The sequence below is a fragment of the Poecilia mexicana genome, unplaced genomic scaffold (assembly GCF_051168715.1).
Source record: "Poecilia mexicana isolate PSO_F unplaced genomic scaffold, ASM5116871v1 scaffold_7, whole genome shotgun sequence".
Taxonomy (NCBI): domain Eukaryota; kingdom Metazoa; phylum Chordata; class Actinopteri; order Cyprinodontiformes; family Poeciliidae; genus Poecilia; species Poecilia mexicana.
Window position 1 is genome coordinate 25764808 of NW_028263376.1, and position 27362 is coordinate 25792169.

The 27362-nt window shown below is 38.6% G+C and overlaps 3 protein-coding genes across 3 annotated transcripts; 2 read left to right on the forward strand and 1 right to left on the reverse strand.

Annotated features, from left to right (window-relative positions):
• Window positions 1-3145: 3145 nt before the first annotated feature.
• Window positions 3146-4206, forward strand: LOC106925136 (follitropin subunit beta-like). The gene is made up of 2 exons (XM_014999252.2): window positions 3146-3331; window positions 3922-4206. Exons 1-2 carry the CDS (start codon window positions 3146-3148, stop codon window positions 4204-4206), a joined length of 471 nt encoding a protein of 156 aa, XP_014854738.1.
• Window positions 4207-5749: 1543 nt separating this feature from the next.
• On the forward strand, window positions 5750-8999 carry LOC106925588 (mitochondrial glutamate carrier 1-like). The gene is made up of 9 exons (XM_015000035.2): window positions 5750-5924; window positions 6292-6417; window positions 6525-6580; window positions 6716-6806; window positions 6897-7015; window positions 7122-7317; window positions 7413-7570; window positions 7694-7769; window positions 7862-8999. Exons 1-9 carry the CDS (start codon window positions 5902-5904, stop codon window positions 8019-8021), a joined length of 1005 nt encoding a protein of 334 aa, XP_014855521.1. The 5' UTR covers window positions 5750-5901; the 3' UTR covers window positions 8022-8999.
• Window positions 9000-9497: 498 nt separating this feature from the next.
• LOC106925576 (tetraspanin-2-like) lies at window positions 9498-26094 on the reverse strand. Its single transcript, XM_015000028.2, has 8 exons — window positions 25805-26094; window positions 16609-16711; window positions 13573-13670; window positions 13414-13488; window positions 13257-13340; window positions 13100-13159; window positions 12925-13008; window positions 9498-12844 (listed from the first exon to the last, which is right to left on the reverse strand). The coding sequence occupies exons 1-8, from the start codon at window positions 25871-25873 to the stop codon at window positions 12779-12781; spliced, it is 639 nt and encodes a 212-aa protein (XP_014855514.1). The 5' UTR covers window positions 25874-26094; the 3' UTR covers window positions 9498-12778.
• Between the last annotated feature and the right edge of the window lie 1268 nt (window positions 26095-27362).

The window sequence follows — 27362 nt, forward strand, 5'->3', positions numbered from 1 at the left end:
CAACTAGCTTGTAAAAGCTCGATCAAACTTTTTTACAAAACATAACAAAACAGTCTTAATTATAACGTGCATCAGATTTCTTATACATTGGATTAGAAAATGAGTTTATGGGTGTTTATGAGCTGCGAAAGTCATTTACTTATTCAGGTAGTTATTTATATTAATATGCCTTCTATTGTTAGTTTATTGCTACTTTTGATGCCGCCTATCCCTACGCACAGCAAATATATGAAAGACGACGGTTTTGATCAGAGACCAGAGACCAAAATTGAACTATCTGAACAATAAGTAAAACTCATACTGTGCCTTACCCTGAAAACTTGTTGACTGTAGGACATGGTCAGGGCATGCCTCCACCAAACAGAAAGTGTCCCTTGATCTGTCTGACCCAGTTTCAGGGCATTATCTTAGAGTGTAGAGTTACTCATATGATCTGCAACAGAGAGCCAAACAACCTGCTCCCATTGCAGGTGTCACTGTGATAACAAAGAGAAAACAAAAAGGGTGAGCAGGGGGGCAATCAGATGACCTGTCCTTCACAGCACAGTTCCACTGGCCCTTTCTGGAACCGTCTGACCTCATGGCTGAGAAATACAGGCAACAAAGCAAAACAGATCTGCCTGATATCAGCTAGTGAATGTTAAGTGTTTTTGGAAAGAGGCATGAAGGTAGATTGAGTAGAAGATCAAAAATATTATGATTTTTCTGTCAACATCCCTGTTTATATTATCTCTTAACATGACATTGGGGGCACCAGGTAGCTCAGTGCACCTTACACACGTAAGGCCACTGTTTGAAGCCACAGTCTCAAACCCACATGCACCTTACACATGTACACCTTACACAAGTAAGGTGCATGCACATAAGGTGCATGCACCTTATGTGCATGCACCTTATGTGTGTAAGGTGCATGTGGGTTTGAGACTGAGACCTTACTGAGACCTTACGTAAGGTGTAAGGTGCACGTGTGTAAGGTGCATGTGGGTTTGAGAATGTGGCCTCAAACCCAGAGGACTGTGGCCTCTGGGTTTGATTCTCAGCTCACGGACATTTAATGCATGCTTTCCTCTTTACAAATATATATATATATATATATATATATTATTTTTTACATATTTGTTAAAGGTGTTACTGTGCCGTGACAGTATATGACAGCTAATTTGTGAAAAAAAATTGAGCTTCCCCATCTCCCGAGCTACTATTGCCATCTGAAGAAATGCATCACTGTCAAGTTGTCCACACCATAAACAATCAGAGCCAGGGGAGGTGCCTTATCACTGTCAATCAATCTCATGTACGCACTGCTAAATGTGCTAATGCTGGAAAGAACAACTGACTGTCATACGAAAGCCATTTAGATGTGGGCAAATATTTTAAATGGTCTGAACTTAAATAGCGTTTTTCCAATCATTTTGACCACTCAGAGCGTTTTACACTAGAGTCACGTTCACCCATTCACACTCACAAACGCTCACAGATTTATACACCGACACGCAGACAGGCAATTTGGGGTTAAGTACCTTGCCCAGAGGCATACCGACATGTGGTATAACCTTCCGATTACTACTCTATCCACAGATCCACAGTCGCCCTTAAATTATTTGTTAATGGATGGAGGACAATATTGAAGAGTGATATACTTTGTTGATATCACTCTCGCCAAGACAGATTTGTCCTGATTTCTTCTCTCTTTTTTCTTTACTAATCCAGAAAGAATAGAATAGCTTCTCAATCATTTTTAAATCAAAAACAATAAAACATGTAACTAAACAAATGTTATTAATATGTCTTATTTTCTTATAGCACTGACACACTCTAGCTGCTTGTGGACATACACAGCTGCTTTTGTGCATTGCTGGTTTGGTTTTTTCATAAACCTCTTGTCACCCAAATTATGAAAAACCTTCATATGTATGTCAAGGAAGATAATTGCTAAACTGTTTATGACCCAGTTTATTGTATTCATCTGATAGCTTTGTTACATAGTTCTGACCCATCATTGGAAATGTAGAGCGTCACACAGTTGCATGATCAACTTCCTCGCCATAGTGTTTGTCATATTGACAGTAAAATTGTCGTTAATCAAGATTAAGCCCTCATAAGATATGCACACAGCTGCAGTCATTTAAAACTACACTGCTCATTTTTCATGAAATTACTCATTGTTTGACCATTCTTTCCTTATTTACCTATGAAAACAAGCAATTTGAAGGAAATTTAATATATAAAAACCATGTGTTTCATCAGCAATGTTTTCAGGCTATAATTTGAGTTTATCTAAAACTGTTTAGATAAGTTTGACAGCCAGCGACATCCTTTTTCTCAGGTGGGACTAACAGCAAAGATGCTTGATTTTCACAAACAGATTTAATATTAATGATTTAATTTGCGACTGACTTCTCGATGAAAAACTTAGATTGTTTTATTTCCTCATTATAACTGTCTTATCGCTTGATTTTCTTTTATTTTAACAACATTGACTTAAAATGTGCCATAAGTTTAGAAAATAAATCATTTTTTATGAAAATCTGGATTTGTTCAGTTTCCAGAAACCCAAGTAAACAGTTTCAATGACCACTTCTGGCTGGCACATGTACTAGTTTTCTGACCGCCATCTGAACCTGCTGGGACTCAAATTTATATAAGCATGACACCTCCTCCCCTCTGTGCATCAAATAGTGTGACCTGTGAAAATGAATATTCATGTGAGCATGCACACACCTGCAGTCAGCTGACATAATGTCTGGGAGGATATCATAGACTGAAGTTTAGTGGGGCAGCCAAGATGGATTAAGGTTTGTATAAAAGACGCCGAACAGACACAGTATTTTCAAATCTTAACAGAGGAGAAAAGCAGAGAAGAGTTAGAGAGCTTAGATGACATTAAGTAGAAAAACAGCAGTGCAAAACTTTGTATTTTTTATTTTTTCTAGACATGAAAGATTGCACATCCAGAGGGACAAATTTTTTTTTCTCTGCATGTCATTGGTAACAACGATAGCTCAATTCACCAAGATTAAACAAACAGGTCTGTATGCATTTCAAAGAAATTCTGTTCAGATGAAGTGCTCTGCGTCTTTCAAATGTTTTATCTTTATGTTCGTGCTTTGCATTTTCCGAGTGATTGCGTCTTGATTGCTCATTTATGTCTGTATGTGCATTTTCTAGCATGCCTCTGTTTATTTTGAGACGGACTCTGCTTTTTGCGTTAATGGTTGGAGCCGTCTACACCTGTACCCTGATGAATCACACCATATGGCTGGAGAAGAAAAACTGTACCCAGTGTGTGGCAGTCAACACGACCATATGCAGTGGCTACTGCTACACGAGAGTGAGTGAGAACAGACTGTTTCTGTTTTTTTGCAAAGGTATTTTTTAAGTGTATTTGAAGTGTGGCTGTATGGTGGCGGCACAGTTGTCATCACCGTCAGATTGCAGTCAGAAGGTCCTGGGATTGAATTCCAGCCCAGGGTCATTTTCCAGTAAGGTCCTCCCCATAGGTGTCCTTCAGCGTGTTGCGGTTACACACACACGATTCCACCCATAGTCGAAATATCTGACTCTTCGGTTTTTTAGTTACTCTAAAAGAACTATTAAGTGCGAGTGTGCGAGTGTGTGTGTGTGTGTGCGTGTGTGTGTGTGTGTGTGTGTGTTTTTATCCTGCGTGTCTCTGTGTTGCCCTGTGTTTGACGAGTAGCCTGTCCATGTCGTGCCCCGTCTCTCTCCCGATGAGAGCAATAGATACTCACCAGCCTCCTTATGATCTTCAGAGATAACCAAGTATAGATAGTGGTTGGATGGATGGATAATTAAAAGAAAGAATTCAAAGAATAGATTCTGAAATATTAGTCTTTTTAAACATTTTTGAAGCTCTGGTCAAAAACTGCTCTGTTCCTCTCATCCTTCCTTCCTGTCCTCCAGGATACCAATCTGAAGGGCAGCTTTGGCAGGGCTTTCCTGATTCAGCGAAGCTGTGTGCCCATCTCCCTTGTGTACCGGGCTGTCTTCATTCCTGGCTGTCCTCAGGATGTCGGCTCACAGTTGTATTATCCCGCGGCCCGCTGCTGCAGCTGCAGGCGCTGTGACACGCGCACGCACCACTGTGTCAAACCCAGACCGTACTCTTACGACCAGTGCTCTGTGAAACTTGGTGGTGTGGAGAAACAGAATCTGAAATGTTTTGGAAACCTGACAACCTGCTCATAAAAGCAATGCACCTACATGTCAAATGGCAGTTAACCAGCTGACTGAGTAGTATTTGTACTAGATGGCTGTAGTGTTTTCTGTAGTCCTATTGGAAACTGATTCAGCAACGAAGCCCTGTGTTGAACGTGTGCTGCATCAATAAATTAGATCGTGTATGCACATTAATAAATAATTATAAACGGGCATTACAATTTCTGGACACTTTTATTGTATCATTTTGCTTCTGTTGGACTTCATGCTCACTGCACTCACAAAAACTTTAACACTTTGTTAAGTTTAGGGGGACACAAATTTGCATATTTCATATCAGCACTACAGCAAAGGGTTTCACTGCCCATGATCTACTTAGATACAGTGTGAGATGCATGCTTATTGAGATAAATCAACAAGGTTACTAACCCTTCTAGTCCAAAATAAAGTTCATGGCTTAAAGACACCAACATACCCACATTTATTAGTGCACTTAGGCGAGGGGCAGTGTACATCCTGGACAGTTTGCCAGTCCATCACAGGGCAACACAAAAAAGACATGGGACAGATAACCAGGTACACAAACATATTCATGCAGAAGCGGGGGCAGACTTGTTGGGCTTGGAACCCAGTCATATTTTCTGCTTAGTTATTATACTAGTTAAATTATACAGTTTAATTTTGGTGTGACTGTTTTACACTTGATCCAAAGAGTCGCAAAAAGAAGAAGAAATTTGTGTCATTGGAATAAATGATCAGTAGATGTGAATAGATTTAACAACTTAAATCTATTGTGACGAGTATTAGCTAAAAACCAACATGTAGTTTTGGTTGAGTGGTTGTTCCATGAACTTTTGGTAACATTTTTTGCAAAAAATACCAAAAATAAAAACACAAACAAACGATGTCCTTTGAACTCTAAACATCCGGTCTTGGAAGGTCCGGCTTTGGCGTTGGAGGGTTCGTTCTCTGTCTTGGAAGAAGCAGCCTTGACTTCATGCATGAATGATATCTTTTTGTGCAGGGACTCTGTGCTCTTCTCAATTTTGTCAGAAGAGCACAGAGGCAGTCTCGAAGTCTCAAGAGGCAATACCATGATCCTGATAGTCTGACAACACATATGCAGAGGTGAAGAGTTTCAGCCTATAATCAGACAGTAGAATATATAGAGAAGAAGGGTTGCCTGTGTGTGGACAGGTCTTGGGAACTTGTCTTTCTCATTTTTCTGGCATTTAACAAATATATGATATCTAGTAATTCTAAATGACCTCAAAGAGGAAGAGTTTAGTGTGATCTGTTGCTATACAGTGAGAAAGAAATGCGCATGTGTATCTTTATAAAACTTATGTCTGCATCTAGTTTCAACTGTGAGTAGTATTTCGGTTGTTTATTATGTGGGTTTGTTTTAATCTGGATCAGGGAAACCAGTTACTATAAATTCAGTGAATTCTAACACAGTTGGTCTGTGTGTCGTCAGAAGGGAATTTTGCTGAGGTTACAAGCAACTCTGGCTCAGTTTCCTGGCTGCAGGGGATGTGGGCGGAGCCAGATGCGAAATTGATCCTAAATCCAGCGGGGCTAAGTTTCCCTTCCCTATATATAACTCTGCTCTTCTTTTCCACTCTTGCCTTGCTCCATGTCTCTCAGGGACTCCCAGCCTCGTCTCCATCTGCGGCCTGCTTTGTCACCCTGACCAATTTTTGCACTTGCCAAAAACAAGAAACCATGGCCCAGCAACAGCAGATTAGGTATGAACCTTACCAGCATGATACGTAGAATGCATGTAGACACAAATATGACTTTGTTATTTAAGATGAGTAACTCCTGTAAATAAAAAGTCCAGGCCTTGAGACGGCCTTTTGCCCGTGTGTAGGATGTGTCAAGTTATTTTTGGGTGCCCGGGTTCCCAGAAGCATGGTTGAAATAAACCCTGACACAACCCATAGATACCACTTAAGAAGTGTAAAGAAAAATCTCCCCACAATCCATCTTTCTGTTATTGCAAAAATCTTTCAGTCCAGTATTAGAAGTTTGTCATTATCCTCCCTCATTCAGTTGTAGAATCACCAGTAGAACGACAATGCCAGGTCTTACACCCTTTGTGTTTTTGTACAGCTTACCTGCCAAACTAATCAATGGAGGGATTGCAGGCATGGTAGGAGTCACCTGTGTGTTTCCAATAGACCTGGCCAAGACCCGCCTGCAGAACCAGCGCAGTGGGCAGCAAATGTATAAGAACATGTAAGAAGTAACTGTGCAGAGAAAGACGGCAGTCTCTTTGTGTTGACGTGACATAAAAAGAAAACGTCTGACAACCTTCACTCATCGGGTTCTCATGTTTCATTCAGGATGGACTGCCTCATTAAAACCGTTAAATCTGAAGGGTACTTTGGCATGTACAGAGGTGAGTATCAGCAGACCTTGAATGAAAATGTTTTATTTTTTTCCTGTTTCCTGGGTCATTTAGGAGAATAATGATAAAGAATAGCTGCATCTAAAATATATATTTCAGTTTGTAATTACTCCTGCCCTTGCCCAGGTGCTGCGGTAAATCTTACCTTGGTAACACCAGAGAAGGCCATAAAACTAGCTGCTAATGACTTTTTCCGCCACCAGTTGAGTAATGACACGTGAGTGATAATAAAAACTATTTCAGATTTTCCTCTTTTTTCATTATTGTACACTCTTGGGTTATTTTAACCCTATGCCATTACCCTCAGTGGCAGGCTTACAGTTTTCAAAGAGATGCTGGCAGGATGTTGTGCGGGAATGTGCCAAGTCATCATCACCACACCAATGGAAATGCTCAAGATCCAGCTGCAAGATGCAGGCAGGATAGGTAAAAAATAAATCTTTACCTCCATCTTTGTGCAATCGGCTTTGAATTACCTCTTTAAAATGTTGCTCTCTTAAGACAAAGATGCTTTGCTTGGTATTTCTCCCAGTGGCTCAGCAGAGGGTAATGCCAAGTGTTGTAACTACGCTGAAGATGGGGGGGACCAGTGCTGTTCTCAGTCGTTCCTACAACACCGCCCCTACACCTCAGGTTATTCGTATGTCTGCCATAGAGATAACTAGGGAGCTGCTGAGGACCAAAGGGGTTGCAGGTTTATACAGGGGCCTTGGGGCCACACTGATGAGGTGACTGGAGTTTTCTGTGCATTTTCTTTTATTTTTATAGGTTATTATAGTAATTAATTGGATTACTAACTTATTTTATTGCTTTCTTTTTTTAGGGACATCCCATTCTCTGTTGTGTACTTTCCTCTTTTTGCCCATTTGCAGCAGTTTGGTCAGCATTCATCAGAAGATCTATCCGTGCCTTTCTATTGGTCCTTTATGTCCGGATGTTTGGCTGGATCCGTTGCCGCTGTAGCCGTCAGCCCTTGTGACGGTGAGATGCATGCATACATATTTTGGGAAAGTAGCAAGCAACGATTAGATTTACAGACATTTTTTGGATCATGCAGAAATCATATATCCCTGCAACAAAATGTGTTTTGCATGTATTCCACAGTGGTGAAGACGAGGTTGCAATCGCTCAAGAAAGGATCCAATGAGGAGACCTACAATGGAGTTGTGGACTGCATCAGGCACTTATTTCTTTATTAGAGGGCTTTCTATAGCACATCAAAATTGGGATGAGTTACATTCTAATAATCCTGGCTTTTTCTTCCCATTGCAGAAAAATCCTGAGAAAAGAGGGTCCCAGAGCTTTCCTTAAAGGAGCCAGTTGCCGGGCGTTGGTCATTGCCCCACTCTTTGGCATTGCCCAGGTGGTGTATTGTGTTGGAGTGGGCGAATTTCTGCTGGAGTACACTCCATACAATATCTACTCTGCATAAACAGTCTGTCCCTGGACGTTTACGGAGGCTTATTAAACTGCCAGTGCTATGCTCTGGGCAATGGACCCAGCTCTCTACAGCTGTCTAGACTCTTTATTCGTAGAGTTCTAGAGGTCAACGCTAAAGGGACCACAAATATTCTATTCAACATGCCTTTAGCTTGATTAACTATTATAGCTTAAGTCTTAAAAGGACTAAAGCTGGTACTTCCTTGTCTATGGGCTTCAGTGGAGCTTACTGCTTCCCTCACTGAGGGACTATGTTGTTTGATGAATGTTTTGCACAGACCTCTCCCCCCTGTTTAAACTTTAGCCTTACCCTTAAATATACCCCCACAACACTTGACCCTTACTGTAAGCCTAACCTGGATATCATATCAGCTGCAGTCTCTTGGGAATCATAGTTTGATGCTTCAAAAGACCACAGGCATAAAACTGAAACACACGTGCAGCTAAGGTCTCTTGCTTGATACTGGCCTTTGTATATATTGTATATTTGTTTTTAAAGATGAGTAACTTTTTCATACAAGTGCCACAAGATAATTCTGCGATGATGCCCTTTCTGTAACCTGACAAGGAGGGATGAGGAAAACAGACTGTTTAAGGGGTCAAGGCGTGCAAAGAAATAAACATTTGGGCTGTCTGTTCACCAGATTACTTTTAAGGGCTCTAAGGGGCTTTCAAATAGAACTTTGTCCAAAATGTTTTCCTTTACTAAATCACACAGGGAACATTTTTGGTTGTCTTAAGTTCAAGAAGAGTCACAGCTTAGTACTTTCACTGTGCACCGAGGACCTCAGCCTGAAAAGTTATGTTTATTTCATGTGCAGATATAATGTATTGTCGGTTAAATGTCAAAGATGAGAGCAGTGACTTGTGTCCTGTATTTTTACTACTCAAAATCTGTGCAACTGAAAGTGAAACATGCATTTTTCAAGGTCATTAAGGCGATAAATAAAAAGTCTACATGCCAAACAGATTGTTATGAATCCAGTGTTTGTTTTCTACAGTAAAGCATTGCATAATATACAAGAGGCTAAATGTAGATTCCCTTTTTTCGGATGCAAGCCTGATAGGTGTTACACTAACCCTCTAAGCATGCACCACACGCATACTTTAGCTTTTGGCAGCGAAAGTGCTCATGTTGCAGCGTTGGGAAATTCTATCTTGGGTAGTCCTACAGCCTCGGATGCATTACACGCATAACTATCCCTTCAACTAAGTTTTCAGCTGTTCTTGAAACTCAGGTGTAGAGAGGTGAGCCATCGACATGAAGAGACAAGCTATGTTATTACAGGAGACGGGACTTTAGCAATTCATTGTGTTTACTTAAAAACGTCCCATTGCAAGTCTGGAGGAGCTGCATGGATCCAGAGCTAAGGCTGTTAACAGGACATGTGCTAGTCCTGCTGAAAGGAGATAACTTGTTCCACTGAATGGTTGAACATTAACTGCAGCTATAGAGAAGACTACCTAATTATACTTTAAAGAATCAATTCCCTTTAATATAATTTTGCATCAATTACAAAAATCATTACACAGGTATACATTGTTTGTCTGGGACCCTTAATTGCATACATCATAGAAAAAATGAGCAGTCTAATAAAAATTGTATCACAATTTAACATTTCAGTTTATTATATTTGAACGAATTATTTTAAATTAAGAGTCAATTATTTAACAAAGAGTAATCATGCAAATAAATTTCAATGATTAAGGACAGAAACATGAATGTAATGCAAACATGCATAAAATATGACTACTCAAGGAGTAGTCATGGTTAGCTGAATGAAGATTTAACTTTTGACAAATTTTTATCAATGCATTTTCTCTCAAATAGATAAACTCAAGGATTTTGTGCATAATTTGGACTTCTTAATACCTGGGTTTGGTTGGGGTAATGCTAAAAACTATTTATAAATACACTATATTATAAATAGTTTTTAACAGACCTTTACATAAAAATAGGTAGATAGCTTTAATAATGTATAGATCACACAAAACCAGATTTTAAAGATTTAAATTAGACAAACTGGCAGTGAGAAGACGTAAGAGATTGTGTAAAACCTTTATTAAACCTCAGACAACTGCATTCCTGAGAAGCCTGACATTTGACTAAAATGGACTACCATCTATGAGCTTGTGCATAGTTTTACTTTTAAAGGTTCACATTTTGTCACAACTCCAAATTTACACAGCGACAGCTTTTGGAGTGAATTGCAGTAAACACTAAAAGTCTGCTGAACCAAATGGCACTTTAGTGGCTCTCTTATGTGTTGCCTGAATCGTACTGCCAACAGGCAGCCTGCAGTAGTGCGTAAGCCTTTTAGTTCTTATATTTGACTCATTCTTCACTGACATAACAAAAGCAAAACCCACAGTAGATCAGTGCTTTTGACGAACAACAGGTGTATTTGACCTTAATCAACCAACTATAAGCAGATTATTCTGGGTGAGAAGACTTACTTGTGGGTAAAAAAACGGGTTTATTATGGCTATAAGGAAAGGTTTCAATTTTGAAACCTTAACCAGTTTAAGTGAGGAAAGATTCAGGAGCACAACATTTGAACCACTTCTCAAATCGAACCTACTACTACTGTATTGGCAGTCCATCTCTACAAACGTATGCACACATTGCTACATTTATTTGCTCTTTAAACACATGATGCTTGCGATCAAACAAAGGCACATTAATAAGTTCTGTATGAGTTAATTCTCTTTCCGAATTGTTAAAACTGACATTACTTTGTCACTGTACATCTAGACCAAACATGAATCGACATAGAACATGTTAAATAATAACTACCACATCTGCCACAAATAATTTACAACTAATAAAAAAAAAAAAAAAAAAAAAAAAACATATTTACAAGTTGGAATCCTGACACTCAAATGACTGCGACAGCAGATTCAGCGACTTGGTTCAACCTACATAAATGTAAACAAATTCACATTGGTCAAGATGATCCCATCCAGTACTTGGTTTAATGAATTAGAAGGGACACATCGACTTTTTAAAATTTATTTTTTATGTTTTGGGACATGTATTTTTAAGGCACAAAAGATTAAACTGAGATGAGATATAGATTTTAAACTGACAATGAAAGTTCTCAGTTAATCACCTGGGACACTCTGTTCAACTTTCTGGGTAAAACATTTTGACAAAAGAAGCATTTTCATTTATTTTAAGCATCTATATTCATAAGCTTTGTGTTCTAAATATATCTCAGAAAAAGTAGTTTTATTCTGCTGTATATTTAGGAAGGACGATCACATGAGTATTTCACCTGTATTTTCGGGTGTTTTTCTGAGTGTTAGGTTCCCTTCACAATGGACCGAGACTGTGGCTGGATCAAGACAAAACTGAACCTCCTCACTATTCCAACACAAGCAACAAAGACTGTCTTCACAATCTATCGATTTTCTCTATGCATAAGAGTGTAAGGGGTATCTGCACCTCCAGGATATTTTTGACACTAAGTCTTCTGAGCTAATAGAAAACACTGAGAATTTAATCATATTACTTTGTTTCTGGATAAAAAAAAAATTATCTGAGAAGATTACTGATTGACAAGATCTTGAAAGTTATATCGAGTTTTCTTGCTTTCATACAAAAGATTCACGGTCTTTGTGTGTTAGGTTGCTTATTCTACCGCCGCCCAGAATGCAAAGCTAATCTGGGAAGAGGAAGGAGTACGACTCAATCTTGCTGTGTAAACTTGGTGTCTGTGTCAGATTGAGGTCTGATGACGTTCACACCATAAATAACTCACCCTAGAGTTTATTTGGCACCACACCAAGACCACCTCCTCCAAACGGTCTCGTTGCGGTTGCCTTGGTCTGCAAACTAGTGCAATAGTTGTGTTCATATTTATAGAAACGAACCGCAACAACGGGGGAAAAAAAAAACTGGAGGTTGTTTTAAATGAACTGAACATTTCAAGTTTGCGAACAGCCTTAAACACAAAGACAGCTTGCCCAAATGAGAATAAATTAACAAGAGGTGGTCTATTTTCTCACAGAGATCAGTGCTCTAGCAGTAATTTGTGTTGATTTTGCAAGACACTAAAATCCCTTCAGAAAATGTGTAGCGGCACTTTTGTTTTCTTTGTTTAGATCCGTTTTTGAGCTTCAAATTCAGAGGAAAGGGTTGGTTCGAGCAACAATGGTTTCAATAAAGATTTTATGAAAAACCAAATGAATTAAATTTACAATTTCTACAATTAAGAGTTGTTTTGTTGAAGAAAAACTCCCATGTGAGCAGTACACAGAGTCTGTGTACAGTATGTGCCTCCGCCTTTTTTGAGACACTACTAGTCAGGACTTAAGGTCAGTTTTTTTTCCCTAAGGTTATGGTCTCACATAGCATGGCATTAGTGTGTTAGTATGTGTGTGCTTCTGTGTCACACATAAGCAGACTCAGCTGTTTTCACCTCAAATTGCACTCCAAGGCTCCAGTTTCCCACAGCCGAGGGGTCAGTGTCAGGATTGTGTGAAAAAGCACTGACACTGCTGTGACAGTATGTGGGTTAACATTTCCAAATGGTTGAGAGAAAAAAAGCTGTTTAGGAGATTGTAAGGTCAAAATAAACTGTCCTAACAGATGTTTACAAAAGCTATTATTCTATTTGGTTGTGACTACGAATAATGATAATAATAATAATAAAAAAACAGATCAAAAAAATGGAAGCAGAGCACCGAGTTGAAAAGGAATTTCTGAAACTTATGGAAATGGCGAGCGTAGATTTAACATGGGTCTCAGATAACCTCCCTGCTGTTGCGAATGGCACAGCACAGCACCATGCTGAAAATCATCCCAATGATCTGTGGACCAGAGAGCAAAAAATCTGGTCATATCTGAAGCTTGTAAAACTATTTTTGACATATCTTGTGTTGTGACTCACCATGACTCCAGCGATGCCAATGCCCACATAACCAATGATGAAGAGTTTACTGTCGAAAAAGTCTTTGATTTTTGTCTCACAATCCTGCAGAGCACAGATAAGGGCAGTAAAGTAGTGTTACTTTACTCATTAGTGACTCATTGATTCATTAGTGACTGTGAAGCCGATGACATGCCTTGTTTTCAGACTCGGGTTCAGCATCACAGGGGTTCGATTTGGTTCCACAACAGTTCAACTAAAAAAATAAGACGTATAACACAAGAGAGACACTTTTAAACTTCCAATGAAGTAATGAAAACGTAACTTAAACACATGGTTGTTTGAAAACTTACCACTTTCTGGTAGGACAAGATCATTGTGCTGTTGCTGTTTTCAAGGTAAGCTTCTGAGTAGAAGCTCTGCACATCTTCAATTATCTATATGAGAGAAGAGAAGGGTTATACAGATTGAAAACCTCAAAGAAGTGACCAAGGCTGTAGGAAATGGTACCTTATCTTTATTCAAGAATCCAAACACTCCTGCTGCCACCTCAGCTCCAAAAATGATCAGCAAGCAAGCAAAAAACTAAAAGAAAAGACAAATCCTTAAATAATGGTTTTCCTAACACAAACATGTGATAAACAATAATAATTATGGATTTGCACTCACTGAACCCAGCAGGCACTGAGACTCTCTAACAGCTCCACAACAACCAAAGAATCCAACAAGCATTATCAGACTGCCGGCACCAATTAGTATGTACACACCTGCAAAGACAGGGAAATAAGGAATGGTAATGCTAGGAACACATAAACAAGACTTTTAGTTTTGAAGAATAAAACTATTTCAACACCACTTTATTATATGAATGGCATATATCAATATACACTCACTGGCTATTTTAGTTGGGCACAAGCAAGCAATGACATAGCATCAACTCAATGTCTATAGACATGTGATGAAGAAGACTTGCTGAAGCTCAAACCAATCATCAGAATGAGGAAGAAACAATGCGACTTAAAGTGTTCAAGCTTTTTCTTTTACTACAACATAAATACACATGACCAAGAGCAAATAACATGACAATATATCTAAAATATAGGCATAGCATAAACAATTATTTAGTTAGATTTTTGAGCTGGATGGAGAAAGTGCTAACCCCTAACATATACGACACTAACTAGTCAAGATGCAAAAGACATAATTTGCTGGCCAGGTGTGATTTGTTTGCTTCCTTGTTCACACTCACAAGAATGTTCCATGCATATTTACAGGCATAAAACAAATTGTGCTGTTAACATCAGACTAAATATTAAGCTAGAAGGGATAAAGTAGCAATGCTACAATCAGCCATATCAGCTGGAAAAAACTGTTTTGTTGCTAGATGCACTGGCTAATGGCTATGTTATCCAGTAAGTTTGTTTACATTTAACTCAGTCTCCAAATAATAAATGACTAAGATCAAAAATAATTCTCAGCTCATCGCCATTAGACTTTCGATGGTTTTAATCACCTACCAAACTTTAGCTACATATTCAACAATCTTCCACCTCATTCATGTAGTAGCTGCATTTACCAGCATAAACAGCAGATGGCAGCAGACAGCTAAGGATCTGAGCTAATGCTGTCAGTACTTCTGTTTCCAAGATCTGAACCAGACTTTGAAGCTGTCATTTACTATTAATGTTGCTGCTCTCCAAGTTGCCTTTTTAGGATTTGTTCAATTGGAGCACTCTTTCCGTGTCCTTACATATGTTATAATTTGTTGGAAGTTTAACCTGGGAGGTTTCCCTTTGATGCCATGATTTTGAAGGATCTACTATTACAAAAAGGAAACAAAAAAAAACAATATATAAACATCATAGATATGTATGCATGGAGAAACCCAACAAGATTAGTTTAGTCTGTTGTGAGGCAAACAGAAAATAGGCTGAGTCCTTTCTTGACTTCCTCTGTCTAATCAGAAATGATTCAGCCTTTTTCTCAACGTACAGAAAAACACCAAAGTAATTTAGCTTTTTTCACATTTTTAAAAATCGATTTCCATTGTAACTTTATGGCATGAGAAAGAAGAAGAGCCCATGGGGAGTTTAACGGTGATGCAATGAGGCATGGCAACAGTTGCGCGCTCTCATCTGTACCAGCGAGAACAGCCCACTCCCTGTCCAAACTGGATTAAGCACTACAATCTAGGAAAACATAATCACAGCCATGCATCTTACACTGAATTGCTTAGGCTTTTCTCAAGGGCACACCTTTACCATTTTGTACAAACGTATTTCTCACTAAGTCACTGGTCTACGACTAACAAATGTAAAGTATGAGTCAAGAAAAGAAGAATCTATTCTTTTTAGACTGCTGAAATTACTGATATTTTTGAGAGTTTATGCAAAATGTAAATTAAATTTGAGTTATTTTTTCTAATCTATAACTAATCTAAACAAGCCACCTATTTCTCTATTACTTTTTTGGACTTTTTCATTACATTTCTGTCTTCGTTTCTTACTTCCTCCAGCTTTGCTTTGCTTCAAAGATTTTTTCCATGGGTATTTTACAGTGGCTGTTCTGCCGTCTGTCTCCTTCTTTCCGTCTGGGCAGAGACAACTTGAAAGGTGGTGTGCAGGCCTGTGGTTTCCCTCATGGATTCTCAGTCAGTGTGTGTAGCTCTCTCTCTCTCTCTCTCTCTCTGGTTACACACTCATCTTTTGCATAAAAGTTTAATATTCTAAAATGTTGGAAAGCATGTTGGTGCATGGAAAAAACAGATTGTGATGACCAATGAAAAAAAGAAAACTTATTTGGAAAGTTGTAGGTGTGATTTGATGAGTTGGGTGTGGAATGATGCAATAGAAAGCCTGGCAGAAGCATTTATCCAATTAGCTTCTCCACACTTTGACATGCTACAACCACAAATGTCAATCTTTAAGAATTTTATGTGACAGACACGCATAACTCGAATAAAAGAATGTGAATAAATTCAAGGTCGGAGGAAAGTAATTGCCCCATTGTCTTAGATTTTCTTTTATTTACAAATAAAAATATGAAGAATCTGTTAGAGCTGCAAAAGTTTAACTGTACTTTTGCAGCTGTAAGAAAAGTTTTATTGCTGCAAAAGTGTGACATTTGTACAGATTTTTTTTAGTATCAAATCTAAACTGTGTGTTTATCCCAGATTTTCAACAAGGGCTACTCTGGGTCTGGGATGTTTTAGCATATGAATAAGCTTCATAATCATTAATTTTTTTTATCTGGCTATATGTTTAGGGTCACTATCTTGAGGAAAGGGTAACTTCCACCACATTCTGAATTCTTTTCCAGTCCCTACCGAGTTTTCTTCCAAAATTGTCCTGTATTTAAATCCAGTTTTTTACCCAACACCCCTGATAAGCTTCCCCACAGCATGATACTGCCACTACCAAGTTTCATCTTGGACATGGTACGTTAAGGGCCACGGGTGATCTTAGCTTGAGGTTTGCATTTAGGCCAAAAAGTTTAAATTTTGGTTTCATCTGACCACTGTATTTCTGTATTTCATACATGGCAAGTGGCATGTATGTATACATGCAATGCATGTATACATACATGCCACTTGCCATGTATTTCATATTAGGGTGACATTAAACAATAAATTGTATATTTTTTTTTTTATAAATTACCCTTTATTACAAGGTGTCTAGATAAGCTGGGGTTTAGTCTGGCACTTACCAAGGAAAAAGGTATCTGGAGCCTTGCTGCCACTAAGAAGAGAAACAGTCTCTGGGTCAAAACGCAGCCAAAGTCCCACTGCCAGAACAAATGATCCCATTAACTGAAAGACAAAATGAAACACAAAGACATCTATTGCAACTGCAGAAAAAGATTGACACAGAGTCATGCTATAGATAATATCTAAATATGTTGTATTACATTTTAAATATATCCTCATAAAAAAAGAGGTTTTCCATGTGTTCTTTAAGCATAACATTGTGTTATGGTAGCACACTTGAAATTAAAGTTAAAAACTAATTGCCACTCATAAATAAATGGGTTTATATTCATATGAAGCACATCCATGAGTATACGTGTTATTTTTGTATCATTAGCCCTGCAAAGACCTTTTTTCCTACTTCTCTTAAAATTGTTTTTTCACTAGTCCACTTGGTCTAGTCATTATATTTTATAGGAACAGAGTTATGACTGAATGGAGAGTAGGCGAGAACAGGTTACAGGTAATAAGGTACACCGAAAGCCAGTTTTAAAACCTCTAACATTTTCCACCACACCTTTCCCAGGTTTTAAACTCTAAATTAAGATGCCAGGGAAAGTCCCGAGGTGACCAGAGTTTATGCCGAAAGAATCAAAGAGTAGCGCTGGACTCTTGACTGCTTGCTGCCGCACACTGCTCGTCAGCTGGCCCAAAGGAAGGCTGTGTTTAATTCTGCATTTTGTCTTACTTCTATTATTAAAGTGCAAATAGGTATACACACATCAATAATTCATGTTTTAAAGAGCAATTAGATTACATTATTCATATTAGCTTAAATATTTATGTAAATTGTATGCTATTCTGAAACTGTGGTATTTTATTCTTGCTGTGAGACTCTATGAGCTCATGGCCAAGTGAGAGTTTTAATGTGTTTAAATATAATTGAGAATTGGATAAATCTGGTTTATGTAGATACATAAAGAAAGTAAATAGATGAATAAATGAGAAGGGTATTTTTTTCACTGACCCCAGGCTGTTCATAAAAAATACAGGCAAATTAAGATGTCCATAATCAGTAAAGCCCAAACTGTTCAACTTTTGTTAGCCTTGCTATTTGCATTCGATAATAAATGAGACCACAAACATCCAGCAACAAAAACACTCAACCATTTTTATGTTTAAGATATTTATAGACCCATTTTCTACAGAACAACTACTTTTCTGTTAAAAATATTGTTTATTCACTTTATTAAATGATGTTTTTGTATTAAAGTGTTCCACAGATACTTTCAACTTAAAAGTTTTAACAAAATGTTTTGACACTTGTATTGTAGATGTACAACTCTGACAACGCTGGCAACCACAGGCAGCAGGAAGAACATGTCATATCAATGAAACAATCAACTACATAGATTGAATTATGAAAAAGAAATAGAATTACCAAATTAACACAATATTTTAAACACAAAAAAGACAAGTTTAAATCAGGTTGTCAAACTTTTAAAAATTAAAGTCAATCAGTTTAGTAAGAGTTTTCAAAAATACTTTTTAAAGCATTTATGTGCATCACAGAATGGCTTCAGACACTACAAAACTCCAGCCCTGATTTGTTTATGCTTATTTTGTGTTGAGTTCAAGAGGATCTGAATCATAGACCTGATTCCTCTTGAAGAAGTGTGTTTAGTGAAAGATCCTTTAAATAAACAGGGACCAGCCCAAGTGGAATCATGTAAACAGCAAACTCCAAAAACAGTAATCTCCAGTTTCCTAATATAGAGAAGATGATTTCATTGGTGTCTCACCAGAAGCCCATTACAGACTATCCAGCTTACCTAGAAATGTATCTTATATTTTCCTTGATCAAATTCTCCATCGAATACTGCTCACTCCATAGTGTGACTGATCGGAAATGTACTTGCAGTACATTATCCAATTGTCAAAGGATGTTTTCATCAATCTGAGAAATTTCCAGCAGCCTCTTTAGATGCACTTCTGACAGATCATTATCGTGAGGTTTTAGTAATGACTTAATCAATGTACCCAGAGGATAATTCAGTCTAAAAAGAAAAAAGCCTTCAAGCTAAACGTCCTAACAACACGCTGCCTTTTTTGTGCACAGTGAGATAACTTGCTTACAAAATTACTGTAAATGGAGAGTATTCAGAAGCGGCTCTCACATGATAAGTCTGTGTCCCAGACACAGAATTTAGGTAAACCGCTGTTTGTGTGATGGCTGGCTTGGCAGTCTTCCAGCTCTGTTAATATATTTAGGAGAAACAAAGTCAAGAAAACCTCTACCAAATTTATTTTACTTTGAAATCTCTTGTTTACTCAGTATAACCTATCTTGGTTGGGTCCTGCAATTTAAGTTTGTCTTTGTTTTGTCTCATGTCTTTCATCTTTTTCTGTCTACAATTCTTTCCCTGCTGCTAGTCCAGACCCACAGGTTATATTTCACAGCATTTTTCTGAAGTAAAGCCAGTAGCTTAGTTGTAAAGCATCAGAATAGGACAGGTGTTGGGAAGCCGGTCCTCCCAAACTGAGGATTTAGTGTCATGCAGGGTGATGTATGAGTAGGCTGAGCTCTTGGGGCTTCAGGATTATCAGGTCCAAAGTGATAAAGCACAGTGAAGCAAATACTGAGGATCTGTAGATTTACTGAGCATGTTGGATTAGTCTACAGATAGAGTCTGGTTTGCACAATAACACCTGACATCGATGAAGTGTTCCAAAGATATTGCAGATTGTCGTTTTTTTTATTTAGGGGAAGTGGTCGGTGCATGCTTAGTGAAAACACCGAACACAAGCTGATGTAATTGCAATTACTGTTAAAAGCTTTTTCAACAGCAGAAGAAGTGATTTACTAAAAGCATCCCCAACTCTGGCACTCAGGAGCCCGAGTATCCCAGAGGTCCCATTAACACCCGATCTGCTATCAGGCCTCTCTACTCCACTCCACTTTGACCTCGCGTACCCCTCCCTCCAGCCCCTGACAACACCGTGAATCCCCCTTCGTCTACCCCACCTCACTTCAGCCCCTCCCTCCCAATCTCCCCAGAGGACAAAGACCCACTGTCTCGCTCTCTGACTGCACGCTTTAGTGCACAATGGGAGCGAAAGAGAAAGACACAATGAAAGAGAATATATGAAAATGGAAGGGAAGATAGAAAAAAAAAACAGAAAGTCATTACAGAGCCCATCATCCTTTTTTTTTCTTTGCCTGCAGACACAAGCACTTTTCTGTACCAAAACCCCATTGTATGTCGGAATATTACAAGGAGGAGATAAAAATCTCTCTGTCGAAGCTTTATTGAAGTTTTCTTCACGACTTAAAGAACTGGTTTTAATGTGGCAGCTAGAGATTGTTTTGTTGTGAGGGGAATTTCCATGAGAACATGGGTGGGGGTTGAGACAGGACTGTGGTCTTGGTCAGAAACAATCTGTGGCACAAAGTCTGGAAAAAAAAAAGAAGGAAAAGAAACAAGCTTTACTGTATATTAAAGCAACATGACTGTAAACATCTTTTCAAAATCTAGCAGTAATTAGTGAGCGATTTAAGCTTGTCAAAAATAGTCCTATGTCTCACACATGTCTGGGGAAACCAACATAGCGGCATATTAAAAAATGATGGGCAGATGGAGAATGTAAATAGAGGAGATAATTATGGGGGTGGGAGTAAATCCAATTGTACCCGGTGACAGGCAGGGCAAAGGCTCACACTGGTTTCCACCATGTAGCCGTGCCTGTTTGGAGGACTGCATTTGTCTTCAGCAATAATTATAATGTCAGTGAGTGCACACAGTCGGCAATCCAATTTATGTTAATTTGATGGGCCAAGTTCATGCTGTCACTATTGCGACAGCATCAACTGCAATCGGCAAACAAAACATAATTTCAGAATGAAAAACAGCAGGAGAGTCAGATGTTCTAGCATAAACCTTTTAGCTGTTTATTAACTTGGTGCCAGGTTTAACTTTGCACAGTTCTGAATCAAACGGGAAGTGGACGATTTCATAATGTCCTATTACACGTTTTTCAATGATTGAGACTTCAGTTGTGTTCAAAATAAGTGTTGTAAAAAAAAAAAAGCAAATAATACTAAAAATACTATAGGCAGCTTTTATTTCCACACAATATGTGCATTTATCCAAAAGCAAACATTAAAAAAAAATCTATTTTGTTATCATTCAACAGCAAATGAAGAAACTTCTGACACCTGTAAACAGGTATTCCTACTCAGTAACTGTGTTGCACAATTCCTCTGTAATCCAGGGTTTAGACAAGCCTCTCCATAATGTTAATTGTATTAGTCTAGAACCAAGACACTTCCTGGTGCGTTTGGGGTCGCTGTCTTGTTAAAATACTAATTTCAACCGCATTTCATCTTCAGCATTAGGCAACTTAGCCTCTTGAGATGTATTCATACCGAGTTGTGATTGCTGGTAGGCAGCATAAAACCTGAGACCAGAGAATGAGAAACATCCCCACAGCAGGAGACCTGAGCCACCATCCTTTACAGTGATTATGGCTGCTGTCATTTTGTGTTTTTCCCCCTTGAATAAACCTTTACTCAGATTTCCTTGGAGGAATGAATTTTAACCAGAAGATACAATGCTTCCTTTGTCCTTAAGGTGGTCTGGCCAGACTGATGTAAAATCAACTTTTTTTAGTTTTACATCATGTTATAATGTTATCCCGTCATCAAAAACATACAAGGAGTGTTGCTTTGATTGTTTTCATGCATGTTTGTGAAATCTTTCAATCTCCCATGGCTGTCATTTGGGGGTGCCTAAACACTTGCTCATACAAAGTGCCACCTATTCGCCCGAAGCTCCTCGTTGGAGCTACAGTCTCCAGCTTCCATCCTACAGATAATCCTGCTCCATGCCTTCACCACTCAGCTCCATCAGGCTAGTGGCAGCACTAATTAGCAAACACCTCGTGGAAACTCAAGTCTCCAAAGAATGGTTGTAAATGGCATAATGGAGCATTGGTGTGAAGACATGCTGAAGGCACAATTATTTAAAGACAAACGGGCCAATCGTCAAGGTATCAAATCGTGAAGTTAGATTTATTTTAAGTCATGTTTGATATACACAGTTTATAACAACTAAAGGTAACATAGCAACTTGATTGTAATTTATAACATTACACATCGTTCGTATAGCAATGCCACTGAGAAGGAGATTTTAGTACACAGCTGTTGCTCACATTTGCCCTTTATCGCTGTCTAAACAGAGCGAGAATGGCATCATCTCACTGTAAGCTTTCTCACATCAATGAACTTTGCAGAATCAAACACTCGGTGTGTTAGTGTCCAGAGTGACACGTTTCATTGTTTCTGGACTTACAAACACACACAAACCATATCTTTCACTTTGAATAACTCTGTAGTTTGACCAGAGGCAACAATGTCAAGCCACACCAGTCTCTCTCTGCTTCACATATAGCATACTGAGGGACAATAGCTAAATTAGTAGCAAAAAAAAAAATAGCTCAATGAAAAAAATTTAGTTTTCATTATGAATTAAATTATGGATAATTTAATGATGCATGTGTTCCTTAAGAGGAATGCATGTTTTTCCTGATATTTTCCCCAATTACTTTCTGAGTTATTTAATTAATTCCACAGGTGCAAGATGAATGAAAAATATATGTATGTATACTTAAAAAACAGTTGACATTCACATTAGAAATCACACTGACGATTTACTGTGGGTTAATTTGGAGAAAGCTTCTTCTGCAGCTTTTGAGCATAATGAACAGATGAGATGTCCTTGACTTGTTAATCACACAGGTTTAATTTTTGACTAAGGGAATCAATAAAAAGGTGAGCAGTCATAGCAAGGCGTAAAACCAAAACAGTCCAACTAGAAAACAGATCTGGTTTGTTTTGCAATTTTTATTGCCGCTCTTAAGAGAAATCTCACAACACCACAGCAGTGTGATTTTTATAAGGTCATAGCAGCAACGTTAGAGGTTCTGTGAAGGTAATCATTGACCAAACACTGGCGACCTTCACCTCTGAGTTGCCCTTGTTTTGAATGTTTGATTAGTTAACAGCTTTCCGAATAACAGCTTGTCTGACTTTTACTTTCCACGAGCTCTCGCAAGGAAGTTTGAGAAAAATCAGAATTTCCCTTCAACTCGCATCACAAACATCTTATCACCTCCCCAACCAGAAACGGTGTAGCTGCAGATAAATGGGGGCACTGTACATGCTTCAGTCATGTGCAGGTGGGAAAACGTAAACTAAGTGAAAACAGTGGTGGAATTAAAACACACAAGATAGCAGAAGAGATTATTTTAGACGATTTGTGGCTTATGCAGATATTTATTGTATTCTCAGTTTTCTTCAGTCACCCAAATCCCTTTTGATAAACACAAAAAATTATGCCGACTGCGACTTTTCTGGACAATAAAGTTTTTAAAGGCGTAGTTGCAAATTTTCAATGCGAGTTTCTTTTACAAAGTTTTATAAAAGGTTCATATCTTATTTGTAGCAGAAACTGTTCTTGATATCACAAATCACGAATAGTAGGCTGAAGCTAACAGGAGAGGGGTCAAGACCAAATTTGACTTTGTTGTCTTGCTGATGATGATTAACACAGAAATTGGAGGAAGGACATGATTTTCCACCAGGGGTCATCTTGTGTGAATTTCTTTTATTTTTACCCCTAAAAATCAATAACCTATCCATCCATTCAAACTCCGTCTGTCTCAGTTTTGGACAAGATGCTTCACTTGCCTTACCAGCTGGTGATGGTCAGAGGGCCTGGTAGCACTGGTGCACGTCAGCCTCGCCTCTGTCTGACTGCCCCAGGGCAGCTGTGGCTAGCTTACCACCATCAGCCAGAAAAACAAAACAAAACAAAACAAAAAAAACATCGCCGCCTCCAAAGTAAACACAAAAGCGTTGTCTGGAGGTACTTTCCTTACAAGGCGCACAGAGTGAAAAATTAAAATGCCATTCGACATCACATGCTAGCTGTAACAACCCTAGCACACTGATGTTTGAAAACAACATAAACATGTCAGCAGAGCTCCCGTATAAAATAGTGAACTTTCCGGGCGACATAAGCTAAAGAACAGAATATTGTGCAGAATTACAATTAAAGAAGTTGTGCAGAGCTGAAGCTGGAAACATGTGCATGGACCGCATTCTTGTTTATAGTATAAAACCTATGTTTAGTGTGCGCCAGATCCATGTTTGAATTAATCCAAGAATAGAGTCATGCTTTATTTTGTCTCGTTGTAGTCAAATTCACTGGGAAGAAAAAACAATTCTATATATATTTTTGAGGAAACTCACTTCAAAAATGCTAACTGAGGCGCTGATGACATAGCAATTTTTTACTTCCTGATAAGATGGATTAAGCTATAAATGACAATCAGGACCCATTGTTGGGCAACAGTACAAATTATCTTGTTGAAAAACAGTTTTTTTGTTTTTTTTTTGAAGAATATTCTGCCAACAATATTGAAAAAGTTAACGATGTCAATGGTCAATCACTAGTAATAAAACACAACATGCCTCTATGGAATGTAACTCTGTTATCATACTGATCTGTTTTATCTGTATCTGGGTCAAATTCCGGCCAACTGTCCGTGTTATCTCTGTGAGCGCACAAACACCCACATAAAAATCCCTCTCAATCTCCTATTGACCTTCTTTTTCCCCCTCTCTCCTTCACTGTTCTTATCCCTGTGAATATGCATTGCTACGAATCCTACTTTTTACATCTGACATTAGTTTGTTTTCTATTTCTCCCAGCAGGCTGCTGCCGACATCCACACTCAGACATGATAAACCAAAGATAGCTCTGCATGGCGATAAGAGAAGTCAGTGGAACGACAGCTGGGACCCTAAAGACTGCTGCATTCATGTCTCTGACAGGTGCTGCTGCTTAGCAGAGCTGACGCATCCCATTGAAATTATGCTATTGTCCTTTTGTCACAATGGATTCATTCAGAGTGCTTTCAGCCCTTCAACCACTCAGCAGATGCACATTAGAGGACTTCTCCACACAAACACAAAAAGATATCTCTTGATCAGGAGGAAACAGCAGTACACACAAACATCACCAAACATAAATAAGGAAGTATTTGCAGCAATACCTTTCATGCATTTTTTTCCACTGGTATTTTGATGATTTATGTTTGGTGATGAGCTCAGATTCAAGTCAGGACTCTAGACAGGCAAATTCTGAAAGATAGTATTGAGTCCACTAAGAAGAAACATATCGATGTAAATAAAACCAGAAGTAGATTTAGGTAAAGTAGAAGTACCACTCATTTCTTCTGATTCGAGTCGACTCCGCATCCCCAGAGTCAGAACAAAACATGGTGAAGTATAGAAGCAATAGCTTATATGTTCCTCTAATCTGGAACAAACTTACCAACATCCTACAGAAAAAAATGTAAAAATGCTGAAACCTTTTAAATTAATGCTGTATTTGTTGCCTTTGATTCATGTAAAGAGAAACAGGCTAATAGTCTGTATTGTAGCTTCCTATTTCTTGTCTTTTACTTGTGCAATGTTTGTCTATTATGTGTTTTTAACATTTAAAACACTGAATGTCTTTATTGCTGAAATGAAATGTGATATAAATGAACGTCAATGCAGGACATTACTAACGACAGACTGAACATTTTAATATTATCTGAGAGGACGACCATGCGACCTTGTCTTTATTTAAGAAACGCACCTGTTTTTGATAACGTAATTAAGTGCGCCCTCCACCTGAGAGCCCAAGAACTGTTGTTTCCAAAACATTGAAAAGGGCAAGTGTTGCGGTGGCACAGTCACTTCATTGGACCTTCGCGGAGTTTGTTAATGAAGCAACGTGGCGCGGAAGCCCAGCAGTTTGTTTTCCATGCCCTGTCAGTCTCTCTCTCCCTCTCTCTGGCTTTTCATTCAGCCTTCCTTTCAAAAACACGCTTCCCGGGGAAAAGGAGGGCGGGTTTTTTCTTTTCCTCTGTGGAAAATCTGATTTGTGCCCGGTGAGCCAAAACCAAAAAAAAAAAAAAAAAAAACCTCTAGACTGTCACCCTTCCTGCGCCGCGCAGGGCAATTTCACAAAGCATAAGCTAGGCAAAGCCAAAACTCTGACTATCGGATGCTTAAGGGGAGCAGCTACTATTCTGCACTGTTGCACTTGCTCAACTCGCATCTCTTTCATCCCGCAGCACAGCAAATAAGCGATAGGCACTCACCCAGAATATAAAGTTGAAGACGAACAAAAGGTACTTCACACATTTCATTCCTCCTTCTACCTTCCCCATGTCGGCTGGTTGATGGTATTTGTCCGTGTAAAATGCTCACACTGATGAAACAAACTCACAATAAGCTAACGGTCTAACCGAAAGCACTTAGAAGCGCGCTCTCTCTCTCTCTCTCTCTCTCTTCCTCTCTCTCTCTCTCTCTTCCTCTCTCGTACACTTACGCAGTACGCACACACACACACACGCACATAGCCTACTACACAACACCGCAGGAGCCGCTTAATCTTTCCAGACCGCCCCTTTCAATACAGCCGAGGGTGGCTCAAGGGGGGGTTGAAGCTACTCGATGGAAATGTTGTTGGTTGCTCAAGAGAGATATTTTCCATAGAAAGTATTGCTTATACATAGTCTCTTATGTTCCAACCTCCTTTTGATTCAAAGTTTCTAACCGTCTGTAGGCTAAACTAAAGTGAATTGCAGAAACTCATTTCACATCATTGTTTCTGTTCTGTTTTTACGCCACTACCTTTGCCATATAAAAGTGACAGTAAACTGTTAATATGTAATAAAGATTAACCATTGAACACTCAATGTATTTGTTTAAGATTGGAAGGTTAACTAGAAGAAGGAAATATAAACACAACTCATCTGTTTTCTTCAGCCCAACTTTAGTGGCGCATGAGACGCTAAAGTGTTTATGAATATCTCATTGTGCATTACTGTATTTTACTCATAGTTTTATTCTGCATGATATATTTTATTCCTTGTTTGGCAGAAGTGTAAACATTTAGGTTATTTTGGTTGTTTTTAAATGTGCTATGCAACTCAATTTGACCACGGTGTTGAGAAAACAAGAAAACTCCTGGAAAGAGTAATTTCTGCAACCCCCGTTAATCCAGGAATGTTTTTTTTTGCAACAACATTACTAAATATACAATGCGTTTTGTTTCCTTTTTCAGCTAACATTTTTTAGTTGCTTTTCCAAAATGTCACAGTGAAATTGTGCTTCTGCTCAAAAGTTTCTTCTTATACTTCTTAAAAATTGTGGCAGCCAGATAGATAGAAACAACTTTCCATCAAAATGCTCAGAGTAGTGAACACCTGAGGAGGAATCTGTTTTAACACTGATGTAACTGTTTCACTGTGTACTTTCTTGGCTCATTTTCAGTTTTTGGATGTTGAGTTAAGCCAATCCATTACTCCGCCTGAGCTGGATTTGACCTTTTTCCATGTCAGTGTTAATGAATTTTCCAACTTACCCCAACATAGAAGTTGCTAAGCACAAAGAAGATACAAACTAAATTTACTACTGCAAACATAAAAAAAATAAAAAATAAGCAGGGACTTTGATGGAGCAACTGAGAGTGCTCCATCAAAGTAAATGCATATTTTCCACAATGCCACAGAGAACAATGGAATGGACATCCAAAGAGCACTGCTGCTTTATTAGTGGCAATTAGGCCATCATAAGGAAATGTCCTTCTTGAGAAACAAAGCACTCTGCCATGCTGATTGATGGAGGGTGGAGGTGATTAGACAGGAATGGCGT

What these genes read in the sequence shown, in the direction of transcription:
- LOC106925136 (XM_014999252.2), top strand. Translation starts at nt 3,146, where the DNA reads ATGTCTGTATGTGCATTTTCTAGCATGCCTCTGTTTATTTTGAGACGG. An exon ending in GTGGCTACTGCTACACGAGA is followed by an intron (nt 3,332 to 3,921) that starts GTGAGTGAGAAC and finishes CCTGTCCTCCAG; the next exon opens with GATACCAATCTGAAGGGCAG.
- LOC106925588 (XM_015000035.2), top strand. Translation starts at nt 5,902, where the DNA reads ATGGCCCAGCAACAGCAGATTAG. An exon ending in GCAAGATGCAGGCAGGATAG is followed by an intron (nt 7,016 to 7,121) that starts GTAAAAAATAAA and finishes TATTTCTCCCAG; the next exon opens with TGGCTCAGCAGAGGGTAATG. An exon ending in GGAGTTGTGGACTGCATCAG is followed by an intron (nt 7,770 to 7,861) that starts GCACTTATTTCT and finishes TTCCCATTGCAG; the next exon opens with AAAAATCCTGAGAAAAGAGG.
- LOC106925576 (XM_015000028.2), bottom strand. Translation starts at nt 25,873, where the DNA reads ATGGGGAAGGTAGAAGGAGGAATGAAATGTGTGAAGTACCTTTTGTTC. An exon ending in GATTCTTGAATAAAGATAAG is followed by an intron (nt 13,341 to 13,413) that starts GTACCATTTCCT and finishes TCTCTCATATAG; the next exon opens with ATAATTGAAGATGTGCAGAG. An exon ending in AACCCGAGTCTGAAAACAAG is followed by an intron (nt 13,009 to 13,099) that starts GCATGTCATCGG and finishes TGTGCTCTGCAG; the next exon opens with GATTGTGAGACAAAAATCAA.